Genomic DNA, 15,021 nt, shown 5'->3' with positions numbered 1-15,021 from the left:
AACTGACCCGCAGGACGGGTTACAATTCTCAGCTTTCTGGAAACGAAGGCCGACCGGGGCTATAGGAGACCCTGTTTCAAACAAACTACAACAAAAACCATACAACATGGAGTAACTTACTGCATGGCACAACCTAGTCTCTCCAGTTGGCCTATGGAATAAGACTCTCTCAGGTACCAAACAAATAAAATATAGTTGCTTAAGCAGCCTTTGGAGGACCTGGCTTCTGTGGCCAATACCAGGAAATGGCGCGTCTGTATGTATTTACTGTCTTAGGCCTCAGTTCCTACAGCCTGTCCCCTCCATCATGCAAGGGGCAAGGCCATTTTCTAAAATGAAGCTCTGACATTTACCTTAAGTTTACGTGCCTGTAAACATCTTAATCCTATTCAGCCATTGTTACGGATGGAGAGAGTGTCACTTTCCGATACCTAGGTGACTGGGTTGGGCTGGAATCCCAAACCAGAAGAATCTTTCAAGAAGTTTCAAGAAAGCAGGTCCATTTTCTATGCTTTTGAAAAAGTTGGGATCATAGGAAGGAGACAAATCCCCGTTGTTTGTGAATTCCTCCTCCTGCTTACACTCTGAAACCCAGGTGCGTCCCCCACTCCCTCTCCCTTTAGTACAACTGCACACTGAGTTTTCACAGAAACTTTAAAAATGAACATGGGGTTCTGGGCTGCAGCTCCATGGTAAATGGGCAAGGCCTCGGGTTGGTTACACAGCATTGGAAAAACGAACGAAACAACCACATACAGGCTTGCACATACAAAACGAAATATAAAAGGACAGTTGTTTGGCCAGGTGGTGGAAGCACATGGCTTTAATCCCAGCATTTGGGAGGCAGAGGTAGGCAGATCTCTGAGTTAGAGGCCTGGTCTACAGAGGAAGTACAACAGCCAGGACTACAGAGAGAAACCTTATCACGGAAAAACAACAACAAAACTAAAAAGTACAGTTGTTTAGAAGGTCGTAGGCACTGAGTCTGCGCAGTGACTCAGCTGCTAAGTCTACTCTTGCAATGTGTGGCAAAGGTCGGCTAAGACCACGTGCGCTCAGATACCGGGTGATTTGCGTTTTCATATTGCATTCACACATTCACCGATCGGTCTCGGTTCTGCTATGGAAGAGCAGCAGCATTGGAGGCTCACGGGGCCTGGAGCCCTGCCCAGCCCAGCCCTTCCCAGAGCCCTGGACAGACCTACCGACCACAGGGCCACACAGAGATCTAACTTGCTAGGGGCGTTTCTATTATTGGCCAGATCTCTGGAGCCAACTTCTTGGTGTGACTTTGCGCTTCTCATGCCTCCTAGTGGCCCTCCAGGGAAGGTTCTCTTCGATTCTCTAACATGCAGCGTGCGTGTGCGTGCGTGCATGCGTGCACGCGCCCTCATTTTCTTCTGGAGATGGAATGATGACTGTTTTATCTCCACAGAGGGCAGAGAGTCGACGCTTTAGGACCTGAAGGCTGCCCAGTCACTCTCTGAACTAGTCAAGCTTACCCGTGTAGGAGCCTCATAAATACTTCTAACAGCCGGGCCGTGGTAGTGCGCACGCCTTCAGTCCTAGCACTCTGGGAGGCAGAGGCAGGTGGATTTCTGAGTTTGAGGCCAGCCTGGTCTACAGAGTGAGTTCCAGCACAGCCAGGGCTATACAGAGAAACCCTGTCTCGAAAAAACCAAATCCAAAAAACCAAAAATAAATAAATAAACAAACAAATACTTCTAACAGAATGAGTGATAGATAGGTGGTCATGTTTAAATAAACTTTATTTTAAAAAATTTTTATTTAGAAAAATAGGTCATTTAGGAGCTAGAAAGATGGCTCAGTGTGTAAAAATCTCTGCAAGTCTGGTAACTCGGGTTTAATCTCTACACCACACAAGGTAAGAAAAACCTGACTCAAAAAAATTTGTCCTCTCACCTCCACATGTGTGTCAGACACATCCCTCTTTACACACACACACACACACACACACACACCTACTATGACTATTAATGGTGACTACTACTACTACTGTTGCAACTACTATTAGTAATAGTACCAGGCCTGTAATCCCAGCACTTAGCAGGCTGAGACAGAGACATTGTTTTGAGTTCAAGGTTAATCATGGATGCATAGTGAAAAAAGCAAGCCAACCAAATAACTAAGCAAATAAACTAACAGCGGGGATGTGGTTGAGCATAGTAATTGTGAGGCCCTGCGCTTGATCTCTAGAATTACAAAAGACAGAAGAGCAGGCGACAGTTCACGGACCTCTGTCCTAGAGCGGCTGCTATTCTCTGTCACCCTTGCTGAGCGTTTAGTGCATTAATCTGTTTGAATGATGTACCACAAGAAAGACCCGTGTCTGACTGAAGGGACAGTGTAAGCATCAAGAGATGTTCAGGTCAAGCCTGGCAGTGGTGGCACACACCTTTAATCCCAGCACTTGGGAGGCAGAGGCAGGGGGATCTCTGTGAGTTTGAGGTAAGCCTACAGAGTGAGTTCCAGGACAGCCAGGACTGCACAGAGAAACTCACTCTCAAAAACCCAAAACAGCAAAGAGAGAAAGGGGTGGGGTGGGGGTCCAAGTCTCAGGACAGTTGTTTTAGAACAGGTTGGTGGTGCACATCTGTCATCACAGTTTCTCAGAAGGTTGAGGTCAGTCTGGGCTACAGAATGAATTTAAGGCCAGCCTGAGCAATCTATTAAGACACCATCTCAGCTTCAGTACTGGACTGAAGATGGAGGGAGGGAAGCAGGGAAGGAGAGAGGGAAGGAGGGAGGGAGGATGAAAGAAAGGGGGGAGGGAGGACTTCGGGAGAGGACAGTTGTTCAACTGAGACTGGCTGACCCCCCTCAATCCCTGCCTAACTCTTGCTGAAATTCTGAGCGGAGGTCAGATATTCTAAATCACTCTAACAGTATCTTTAGCATAAAACAGGAGCCCCCCCCTCCCTGCCCCAAGGCAAAGATGAGCTGAGACTTCTCTGGAAACAGTGGCAGCCTTTCTAACGTTCAGTCTACTTAGCTAGTCTGTAAAAGTGAGGGCAGCCTGGACATTCCTCTAGGGCTCCCCCCACCCCCAGGACTGATCCTCCCATCTTCATAGTCTGGGAAAACACAGTTTTATTGGCACTATTAAAATTGGAGTCTCTGGGGCTGGAGAGATGGCTCAGTGATTAAGGGCACTGCCTATTCTTCCAGGGATCCTGAGTTCAAATCCCAGCAACCACATGGTGGCTCACAACCATCTGTAATGGGATCTGAAGCCCTCTTCTGGTGTGTTTAAGGAGAGCTTTAGTGTACTCATATACATAAAATAAATAAATAATTCCCTTTTTTTTCTTTTTTTTTTTTTGTGGTTTTTCAAGACAGGGTTTCTCTGTGTAGCCCTGGCTGACCTGGAACTGATTCTGTAGACCAGGCTGGCCTCAAACTCAGAAATCCACCTGCCTCTGCCTCCCAAGTGCTGGGATTAAAGGCATGAGCCACCACCGCCCGGCCAGGCTAAGGCTAAATAATTCTTAAAAAAATAAAATTAGAGTTTCTGTTGGGACCTTGTAACTTGGGATGTCTCAGTGATGTCTAATCTATACAGAATATAAATCTTACCCCTGAGTTGGCTACTAGGCAGAAAGTGCAGCGGGCTGTAAATTGCAAGTCTTGACTAAACGTGACTCAACAGAAGGTACGCACCATTTGTCTTTCTACAAGCATCCTTGCTATTGAAACAGACCATTGGGACAGCTATTGAGGGCTTGCTAATCCCTCTACAACTGTCCAAGTTAAACACACTCTGTGCCTGGAGGCTGGGAGCCGGAGGACTTGGGGAGCCTATTTTCTTCTCTTTTCTGAGATTTACACTGACATCTACTCTGACTGTTCCTGCAGTTTCATCCATCATGAGAGAAGCCAGTGAAAGGGTACAAAAAGCCTCTTGGCTACACAGATTCCTGCTTGTGATTACTTCCCTCTGGAAAAGAAGAAATCCCACTCGGCAAACTGTAAGCAGAGGCATGGCTCCTTTGGCCAGAAAAGGTGTTTTTTTTTTCCCCAGACAGGCTCATGAAGACTCCTGCACTGGGGAGAGCCACAGCAGGTCCTCATCTCCTCGCTTGCTGAGGCACCCGATCCAGGCTTACAGTAACTAAAATGCAGCCTTTCAAAGCTTTCTCTAAAAACCACAACTTAGATGGGCACAGTGGCTCACATCTTTAATCCCAGCGCTCAGAAGGCAGAGAGGCAGTGGGGATTCTGTGAGTTTGAAGCTAGCCTGGTTTAAACAGGGAGCTCTAGGCTAGCTGGGGCTGCATAATGAGAGCCCATCTGTTATGGTTTGTATGTGCTCGGCCCAGGGAGTGGCACTATTAGAAGGTGTGGCCCTGGGCTGGAGAGATGGCTTAGTGGTTAAGAGCACTGACTGCTCTTCCAAAGGTCCTGAGTTCAAATCCCAGCAACTACATGGTGGCTCACAACCATCTGTAAAGAGACCTGACACCCTCTTCTGGTGCATCTGAAGACAGCTACAGCGTACTTAGATATAATAATAAATAAATATTTTTAAAAAAGAAAGTGCGGCCTTGTTGGAGTAGATCTGTCACTGTGGGTGTGGGCTTTAAGACTCTCACTATAGCTTCCCGGAAGCCAGTATTCTGCTAGCAGCCTTCAGATGAAGATGTAGAACTCTCAGCTCCTCCTGCACCATGCCTGCCTGGATGCTGCCATGCTCCTGCCTTAATGATGATGGACTGAATCTCTGGATCTGTAAGCCAGCCCTAATTAAATGTTGTCTCTTTATGAGTTGCCTTGGTCATGGTATCTGTTCATAGTAGTAAAACCCTAAGACACCATCTCAAGAAATAAATGGATGAATAAATAAATTAATACAATAAATACTGCAAGTTAGGTGCTCACTGGAAGCCTAGTTACCTGATTTCCACCCCCAGAACCCACAACCTGGAAGAGAATGACTCCCACAAATTGTTCTCTGGCCTCTATAAAGATACCCTGCTCTCCACACAAATATCACAGTAACCACAAACCTGCAAACCTGTCTAAAGCAGTGGCCTACGCCTGGTTAGTTCCATGCACTGGCATACCTTCTATTACTGAGTAGGCTGAGAATCAACTGAATCCAGATGTTTGAGGGTAGCACTGAGACCCCCTTCTTAAAATAAAATAGAAACTACTGGCGAACCTTCCAGAGCAGTGGTTCTCTTCCTAATGCTTCAGCTGTTTTATACAGTTCCTCACGCTGTGGTGAACTCCAACCATCAAATTAGGTTGCTACTATTTTGTTTTTGTTATTGTTTTTTGGTGATTTTTTGTTTGTTTGTTTGTGTTTGTTTTGGTTTTTCGACACAGGGTTTCTCTGTATAGCCTTGGCTGTCCTGGAACTCACTCGGTTGGTTGACCAGGCTGGCCTTGAACTCAGAAATCTGCCTGCCTCTGCTGTTATAGGTCATAATGTCAATATCTGATATGCAGGATATCTGATATGCAACCCCTCCCCAAGGGATGGTGACCCACAGGTTGAAAAACAATGTTCTAGATGCACACTCACCTTTCCACGGAGGTTTTTGCTAACCTGTTGGAATATCTCAGAGAACTGAGGCTTATGGGTTCTTCCCAGAGAAACACAGTGGGATCACACACACACCCCAGAGCTGAGTGACTTTTCTCTCCTACCAAACACTGCAATGCCAGCACTCAAGTGACGGTAGCAAGATCAGAAGTTCAAGGCCATCCTCAACTAAACAGGGACCTCAAGCCCACCTTGAGCTACCTGGGACCCTACCTCAACAAACAAGAACAGATCTGAAGCCCAGCACTGGGGTGATGCTGGCCGGTCCAAGGGGAGGGGGCGCATGGGGGTGGGGGGCAGCGAGGCTGGAGGAGCTTGTGGCCCGAGCTACATAGTGAGATCTTGTCTCAACCCCTACCTCAAACCAAAACCCAACAACTTATTCCCAAGCCAGATAATAAGGACCTGAAACTTTTAAATAAAACAAACTATGAAATTTTCATTTTAAATCCTGCACTTTGGGGGGAAATACAGTTGCTGTTGAAGAAGTGAATCAACCAATAGGCGAGGCGCTGATGCCAATTTCGTTGCATCAAGGATGGGAGGATCATTACCAGGAAATGCGGTAAGCTTGACCAACCCCAGGTTCAGTAGTTCCTGGGCTTGGGAAAGGAGGGCTGGGATTGTGGACTGGGAGAAGGGTGTTCAGAAGGTGTTCTGAACGCTGACTCCTATACCAGCTCATCTGGGTTCATTAAGGCTGGTAAAGGCCCTTCTATTCATTCTACTTTGCAGAAGGAATAGAACTCAGTGGGAGACTTCACTTACTGTGAAAACAGCTTTGATTTTCTTCTGCGTGGACTCTGAATGCAGCTGGCTATGGCAAAGGGCTGGATGAGGGATCCCCATTTACTGCCAGGTTCCCCCACTTCCTTTCCGACTCAAGGCTGCTTTGCTGGAAGGTGTCTCCCCTGATCTTGAGTACCCAGGCAAGTGGTTGGGTCGGGTCTCTGAAACGGTGATCTATTAAGCAGAAACCGTTGCTTTCCATATTTCCTATGGCTCCTAAGCCGAGACAACCTCCGTTTCTCTTCAGTTTATTTTTGTCTTATTTTCATTCCTGTTTTAGCTGCATGTATAGAAGTGTACCACGTGCAGAAGGAGTCTTAAGAGGGCATCAGATCACCTGGATCAGGTGACAGGTGACATAGCTGCCAGGTGATGGAACAGAATCCAGGTACTCTGCAAGAGCAGCAAGTACTCTTTAACTGATGAGCTTATCAGTGTGTATATATATATACACTGGGGTGTGTGTGTATATATATATTGGATATTGCTATGTAGCTCAGGTTGGCTTTGAACTCTGGTCCTCCAGTCTCAGTTTCCCAAGTGCTGGGACTGCAGGAATATCCCATCACACCCGGCTCAGACTTATTTTTTTTTAATGTAATGGCTTTATTGAACTGTCCTTCCTCACGAGCTGATCTGAAGAGGCGGCGACGTCCACGGTGGAGAGCTCTTTCTACTTTGCAGCACCGACTGCTCACTATCAGCTCCTCTCCAGGAGCAGTGCTGTGGGGCGGGAACCCAGAACTGCAGGGAGCTGCGTCCAGCAACTTTCCTGATTGTGGAACATTTGCTGGGTAGGGAGTGAAGTGGGCACGTGTTGACACAAGGTGGGAGCCCATCAAGCCAGCGAGAAGGCCTCTGCAGGGCTTGGCAAGGCAGCCACCACAGGCTCGGGGGATGAGGGAGCAGCGCCAACATCTCTGCCAGTACGTGGAAATTGAAGTGGTTTTCAGAAAGAGCCCAAATTTCCCCAGATGTCTAATTCCAGCCTTACTCCCTGTGCCAGTTCAGCACTCAGAGAACAGTATTTAAGCAAACAGCAATTGTTGCGAGTGCTTCCACTCAGCAGTCCTGCACTTTGGAAAGGAAAAAGGCAGGCAGAAGCTACTGCTGATGAGGACGAGTCCCAGGGTCCCTGCTTCCAAAGGCAGTGAGAGGAGTCTGCTCCACAGACTGAGGACAAATGAGCACGATAGCGTTCAAGGTTTACATCTTGAATGCTGTTTTAGGCTTGATGCAAAACTGAGGAGGTACTGATGTCCTACCATCCCCATGTTCAGACTCCCCCATAACCATCATCTCACACCAGAGTTTATCATTGTGGAGGGCAGTGCACTGACACATGTAACAGTTCATACTAAGATTACTTTTTTTTTTTTCTTTTGAGACAGGGTTTCTCTGTATAGCTCTGGCTGTCCTGGAACTCACTCTGTAGACCAGGCTAGCCTCGAACTCAGAAATCCGCCTGCCTCTGTCTCCCAGAGTGCTGTGATTACAGGCGTGCGCCACCACCGCCCAGCTGGCTCTTGATGTTGGACCTTCTGTAGGTTTGGACAAGTTGGCTTGTTTTGTTTGTATGTGGGGTGTGTGTGTGTGTTCATGCCTGCACGTATGCACGCTCAAATGTGTGAGTGTACATGTATCTGCACAGCATGCAATGAGGACAGAAGTTGATGTCCAGTCTTTCCCTTGATCATGTTTATTCACTGAGGCAGGTCTCTAGCCGTACCTGGGGCCTGCCAATTCCCCAGCAGGCTAGCCGGCAAGCCAACTTGCCTCAAGGACCCCCCTTCTTCACCTACTGGATGCTAAAGTTAGCCACTCACTGCTCCTGTTGAGTTTTTATGTTTTTAGGTTCTGTGGTTTGTTTTTTTAATTATTAATTTTATGTACATGACCGATCTTGTCTTCAGTCACACCAGAACAGGGCCTCAGATCCCATTACAGATGGTTGTGAGCCACCATGTGGTTGCTGGGAATTGAACTCAGGACCTCTGGCAGAACAGTCAATGCTCTTAACCTCTGAGCCATCTCTCCTGCCTGGTCCTGGGGAAATCTTAATTCTGACCCTCAAGCTTGTATAACATCGCTTGCCTAACATGGCCACTGAGCTACCTCCCTAATTCCAAAATGTATTTTTAAAAAAAGGTTAAGGAAATATAAAACACAGGACAGTGCTAATGGCCAGGGACTGCGTAAGGAAGTAACATTTACATCTAACGTCCAATGAGAAACCAGCCACATATGCTCTGGGGCAGCATGCCTTGCAGGGGAGCAGGAAATGCCACGGCCTAGACTGACTGACATGGAAGCCACAGCAGGGTAGATTGGAGTTGGGGGCTGCAGATCAGTGGTACGGGCCACGGCGAGCTCGTGGAAGACTGCTCAGTGCCCAGCACTGGGATGGGGCAAGGAGGCCCTAAAGAAAAGGGAGTCTTGTAGGGGGATATGTCCCATATGTTTGAACTATTTTTCTTTGTTATATTTATTATTACTGTGTGTGTGTGTGGTGGGTTGTGTGCATGCACTCATATAACTAACACACACACACACACACACACACACACACACACACACATAATACATATGTACCATGGGCACACTATTAGCAACTGATTGTTTCTTTCTACCATGGGCATCAGAACTTGAACTCAAGCTGCCAGGCTTGTGTGGTGAGTAGTTTTTACCTGTCGAATCATGTTGCTGGCCTCGGTTTTTCCTCTTTTTAAATTAAGAACATAACCATCGCACATGGTTAAAAAGAGCAAAGGTTAACAGGAACCAACAGACACACTCGTGTCTCCCTCACTCTCCCATTCCTTGACTGAGGGACAGCTGCGCGTTCATCCACTTGGGAAATATTTTTCTTTTTTGGTTTTTCGAGACAGGGTTTCTCTGTGTAGCCCTGGCTGTCCTGGAACTCACTCTGTAGACCAGGCTGGCCTCGAACTCAGAAATCCACCTGCTTCTGCTTCCCAAGTGCTGGGATTAAAGGCATGCACCACCACCGCCAGCCATCAATGTCTTTTTCACTTTGAGACAGTCTCTGGATAGTGCTCCTACTGGCCTCAAACTTTCAATCCTCCTGCCTTAGTCTCCAGATGGCTGAGATTATTAAATATTCCACATCTTATTCAACTGTCTTCTTTTTAAAGAAATAATCAAACGGTTCTCTCTCCCTTCCTCCCCCCCTCTCTTTTTGTTGTGTATGATTCATTATATGTATACACATGATTCATTTATTTTTTATGTGTTTGGCTTGAATAGTATGTCTTCACCATATGTATGCAGTGCCATAGATGGCCAGAAGGTGGCACCTGATCTTCTGGAACTAGAGTTACAGACAGCTTTCAGCTGCCACGGGAGTGATGGGAATCGAACCCAGGTCCTCTGGAGGAGCAGCTAGTGCTCTTAACCACTGAGCCATCTCTCCAGCTCCCAGCCTAGAATTCCTTAGAGGAGAGGGCTGTGTGGAGTCTCGCAGAACTCACTGTTCCTGACACTGACAGCATTGATTTATGCAGGGGCAATTGTGTATATTGGGCAAGCCTATCATCTCTCAATACAGAAAATCAGGGAAGTTAGAAGGCTATATTTTCATTTACAGAGCTGCTTTTTAAACTTACTTTGTTGTCTGTTTTATAGTGCAGTACCTAAGATTATAAATTAACAACAGAGCTGAGGCTTTTAAAAGCAGACAGAATTGCTATGCAAGCTGTATAGAAAGTGGTGTCCACAGCTCTGGGCAGGCAGGGTGTTCAGAGTGCTTGAATATAGCCAGTCACACAGTGCCCCATTGTCGTGAGCACAGCATGCCAGAAATACAAACGAACACATTCTTCTTTTTCCACAATATCAAAATTCATTGAAAAACAATAAAATCACAAGGTACATTATTTTTACTGGTAGCAATTGTGCCAGAGAGTCCCAAGTTCCTTCACTGTCAGCTGAAACAAAGACGAGTTCTTTTATTCTAATTTTTTTTTTTTTTTTTGGTTTTTTTGGATTTGGTTTTTTCGAGACAGGGTTTTTCTGTATAGCTCTGGCTGTGCTGGAACTCGCTCTGTAGACCAGGCTGGCCTCGAACTCAAGAAATCCACCTGCCTCTGCCTCCCAGAGTGCTGGGATTACAGGTGTGTGCCACCACTGCCCGGCGTATTCTAATTTTAATTAGATATAAACTCTCCTATCACATACTACACACATATCACACAGTAGATACATCTCTCTCAATGTCTATGCAAAGGTTACAGAATGGCTACAAAGGGTTAAAGTGGCTATGCCAGCTTAGCAGGACTTACAAAGAGGCCGGGAGTGACAGCTGGGGATCTGGGAGAGATGAGGAAGGTGACTCTGTGGAGGGGTGGGTGGGGTATCAGGAAGTAGATAACTAACCTGTTAGAGATATGTCAGAGGTGCTGAGTCAGGCTGAGTCACAACAGCTGCTGGGTCAAAGTTGAGTTGAGCCTCAGAGTCAAGTCAAGTTGCAGAAGTGTGATGTGGGACCATAGAGACCACAGACGGAAAGGTCAGATCCCTGCAGGTCAAGGAGGGAATCCTAGCAGTCTGGGCCAACTACAGAGCGCTGAGCCTAGCCGAGTCCCTAGGACAGTGGAGTCACATACCAGGCGGTGACTTGGATGACTGACTGGTGAGCAGGTCCTGTCTGAGGTGTTAAATGTACTTTTGTGTTTATTTGCTTAATTCTTTCTTTCTTTTGAGACAGGGGCTCTCGATTTAGCCCTGGCTGTCATTACGCAGACCAGGGTGGTCTTGAACCCACGGAGATGTGCCTGCCTCCGCCTCCAGGGTGCTAGGATTAAAAGCCCTCTTCTTTAGATGCCCTCTTCACGGGTCCGGGGGGAAGGTGCTGTATCCTTTCCTTAGCCCGCAGTGCCCGGTAAGTTCCTGGGCCTGTTTCCATGCTTTTCTTTGTCGTGTATGTAAGTATGTATATTCATGTCTGAGTACAGGTGTGGGCCTGCCACAGTAAATTCATCAAGGTCAGAGAATCTCTGGTGTGGGTTCTCACCTCCACCTTGTTTGAGACGGTCTTACCTTTGCTGCTATATATCCCTGGTGTTCTAATTAGGGTTACTATTGCCGAGAAGTTGGAGAAGAAAGGGTTTATATTCAGCTTACCCTTCCAGATCATAGTCCATCACTGGCAAAGTCAGGACAGGAGGAACTCAAGCGGGACAGGAACCTGGAGGCAGGAGCTGATACAGAGGCCACGGAGGAATACTGCTTACTGGCTTGCTTCCCATGGCTTGCTCGGCCTGCTTTCATATAGAACCCAGGACCACCAGCCTAGGGATGGCACCGCCCACAGGGGGCTGGGCCCTCTCCCGTTGATCACTAAATGAGAAAATGCCTTACAGCTGGATCTCATAGAGACAATTCCTCAACTGAGGCCCCTTTCTCTCTGATGACCCTAGCTTGTGTCAAGTTAACACACAAAATCAGTCAGTGCGCCGGCTAGCTGGCCCAGGAGCTCTCGGAGACGCTCCTGCTTCGCCCATCTCACCACAGCACGCTGGGCTTATGCACAAACGCATCTGGTTTCATGTGTGCTCTAGGGATCCAAACTCAGTTCCTCACATTTACTCTGCAGGGCTTTAACCAATGGGTGACCTTCGCAGTCCCTGATGTGACTACGGCCATATGCTTTCTGCAGTCCCAGTTAAATTGATAAATTTGGAGGTGGAACCGTTCTGCATGTAGGAATAAGCTGTTCATCAGTAGGTGCCTCCTGGCAGTAGTGGACTGGACAGATGGTACTGATTATGGGTCCACCAAGATGCAAAATCCACCTGCTTCTATATCTGCACTCAAAAATGGACTCAACAGCTGCTTGTAAAATGGAGTGTCTCAGGGCACGGCATAGCTTGAAAAACCTCTGTTTTGCACAATACGGAGTAATTTAGGGCAGGGCACAGGGGTGCAGGAATTCAGAATGAACCCAGAGCTAGCAGTATAAAGAATGGAACTTTCGATTAATATTTGATGTTCCGTGTTACTTATTTCTGGGTTGGTGCATTTTTCTATGAATCGTATTTACAATGACATGAATATGAATCATGCATTTACGATGACATGGCATGTTTGCACTAATGGAAACATGCACGAGACCGGATTTCTCCAGTGTCACACACCGAGCTGTCTATTGCCCTCACGCTGTGTCACTTAACACCCATAGCACCCTCTTAAGAGAAGTCTCCTCATCTCTATCTTATGCACGAAAGACTGAGATTCAGAGGTTAAGGGATTTGTTAGCTATCACTTGGCAAACACATTTTGCAGCCAGCTTCCCACAGAGGATGAGCCCAGCAGCCATCTTGGATGATCTGAACTCCTGAATGCTGGGATTAAAGGAATTGACCACTAAGCCTAGTTTATTTGATTCGGGCTTCATGCATGCAAACACTTTATCCACTAAGCTATATCCCCAGCTAGGATTTTGGAGAATAGTTTCGTGTAGCCCAGGCTGGCTCCAGGTTTCCATTTAGAGTTTGAAGGATGACTTGGTGAAAAGGAGAGGATGTCTGGGGGGAACTGCACGGGATCACTGGGGAGGAAAGAATGATGGGGAGAAGGTTGTGAGGACAATGTGGATGCTGGAGATGGGAGTGGCTAGAGCCAGCACTGGCTTGAGCCTTCTTCCTGCCACGCTGCTGTGGCTAGAGCCACATGTGCCCCAAGCCGTTGATACTCCTCTCTGAAATGGGTTGACACATTGAGAATGAAAACAAACAAACAAACAAACAAAAAACCCCACCTTCCTTCAAGCTCAAATCCTTCCTGATGCTTTTTAAATTTTAATGTGTGCTATGGATTTAGATGTGATGATGCCAGATACCATCCTGAACCCGGCTAGGGAGCCCCACTGTGATAATTCTCCCCGTAGCTGTTCTCTCAGAACACTGTGGCACAGGACTGTTTAAAAATGTTTTCTAAGCCAGGTTATACCGAGACAAAGCCATCATTTCTGCATCTTTCTGTATACTTTGTTTAAGAAAATAATTTGGGTGTTGCTGTTGGGTTAATGATATCACAATCAACTAAGAGTGTTATATTAGAAACAAAGATAATGATTTAAACATTTCTAGCCGATAAATATTATGAAAATATACTTAAGAAGCACAAGCTGCACTGTCACCAAATTAATTTGTCTTCTACGTTCAAATTTAATTTAAAAAAGAGGTATTTCTCTAACAGCTTCCAACTGCAGACTGCAAAGGGGTTTTTGCATAGAGACACAGGAAATAAATATAGTAATGTTCAAGTAACCAACACAATGGCTGTTCTGTTGCTTGTTGCTTTTAGAATATTTTTAACAACTTGCTGGTGAGTTGTCTCTTGCTGGTGTGAAGCCAGGCTGGTGGCTGGTTCTCACCGGCTTTTACACCCCCACCCCCCCACCCCCCCGGGTCACTGTGTCCTGTGATGTATCTATCCATTACTAAGACCTGCTAGGTACTGGGCTGGGTTTCTCATAACTGGCCTTCATTTTTACTGACACGAGGTTAGGGTTTCTATTCCTGGCTTGCTGAAAGAGCCCTTTCCTTAGAATAACCCACAGGGCAGCGCGTCCTCCTAAACTAAGGCTTTCAGCTAGCCACTCTGTTATTAAAGCTTCAGGGATCCCACTGCAGATAGCCCGGCATGGCCACAGGTCTCGGAACTCCCGTTGTTCCAGCCAGACAAATGCATTAGCTTTCTTTACAGTCGCTAATCTTTCACATCTGGCATCTGCTCCCCCGGAATCCTGGGCTCCTTCTGCCAGCGCCTCCTTCCACTCCGGATTGAATTCACTTCCTTCAGGATGTTTTCCTTGCTTAGTGGCTACTTAGCAGATAAATAACTCTTGTTTTTGAGCTTTTAATCACATTAAGTGCTTTAAAAAATAAATGAATCCAAGTCTAGGGATAAACAGCTTACAGAGATTTTCATTCTCTAAGAACCACCCAGGGTGACTTTGTCAGAAACAGAACTCAAATTTGCAGGCGGCTGTTTTCTCTAGCATCTACCCGAGAACCAGGGCAAATGGTTCTTTATGGTGACCTCTAGCGGGCACGGGGCAGTCCTACAAAAATTACGAAAGTGGGGTGGGGGGAGTAAAACCCTTCCCCAGTACTCTATGGTCACAGGAGCGCACCCCACCTCTCCACCCTCCTTATTTTTATTTCCAGTGTTTGTTTTGCATCTAACGCTGTCTCCCTTATTCAACTCACCGGTTTCTTGCCTTTGACGGGCTGGGCTGCCAGTGTCGGATGTGTGAACTGTTTAAAATAATGCCTGCCAAGTCGAACCCCCACTCCACCAAGCCTTAACACTGCCTCTGCGTTTGGAGGGGCCGGTGCCGCAGTCGCACGGGGGTGCAACGGGGAGGGAAGGAGTGGACAGAGATGGCATGAAAAGGAGAATGCAAGATCGAGGCAATGAGACATTCTGGTCTTGCCAGTGAAAGAAAATTCTCTCCAGACTGCCACCCCATTCCACGGGAGGCATCGTGAGGGAGGTGTAGGAGCCTTCTCGGGACCCCAAGGCTGGGAAAGCGGGGGACTAGGGCGAGTCCGCTGGCCCATGGCATCCCTCAGGGAGCAGGGGGTGGGGGAGCTTGGTGCGCGGCCGCCTTCGGAGCGCACGGCACGTGGGGCGCC

At 47.1% G+C, this 15,021-nt stretch overlaps 1 protein-coding gene across 1 annotated transcript in view; it reads left to right on the top strand.

Moving 5' to 3' along the window:
• The first annotated feature begins 6,129 nt into the window (after positions 1-6,129).
• Kcng3 (potassium voltage-gated channel modifier subfamily G member 3) overlaps positions 6,130-15,021 on the top strand; it is a 52,104-nt gene continuing 43,212 nt past the window's right edge. The window contains exon 1 of the mRNA XM_052186763.1: positions 6,130-6,134. Within this exon, the coding sequence (XP_052042723.1) occupies positions 6,130-6,134 (5 nt within the window). The remainder of the gene's footprint in view (positions 6,135-15,021) is intronic.

Source organism: Apodemus sylvaticus, chromosome 6 (assembly GCF_947179515.1).
Source record: "Apodemus sylvaticus chromosome 6, mApoSyl1.1, whole genome shotgun sequence".
NCBI lineage: Eukaryota > Metazoa > Chordata > Mammalia > Rodentia > Muridae > Apodemus > Apodemus sylvaticus.
The sequence above is the reverse complement of the archived record's forward strand: the minus strand, read 5'-3'. Positions and strand labels throughout refer to the sequence as shown.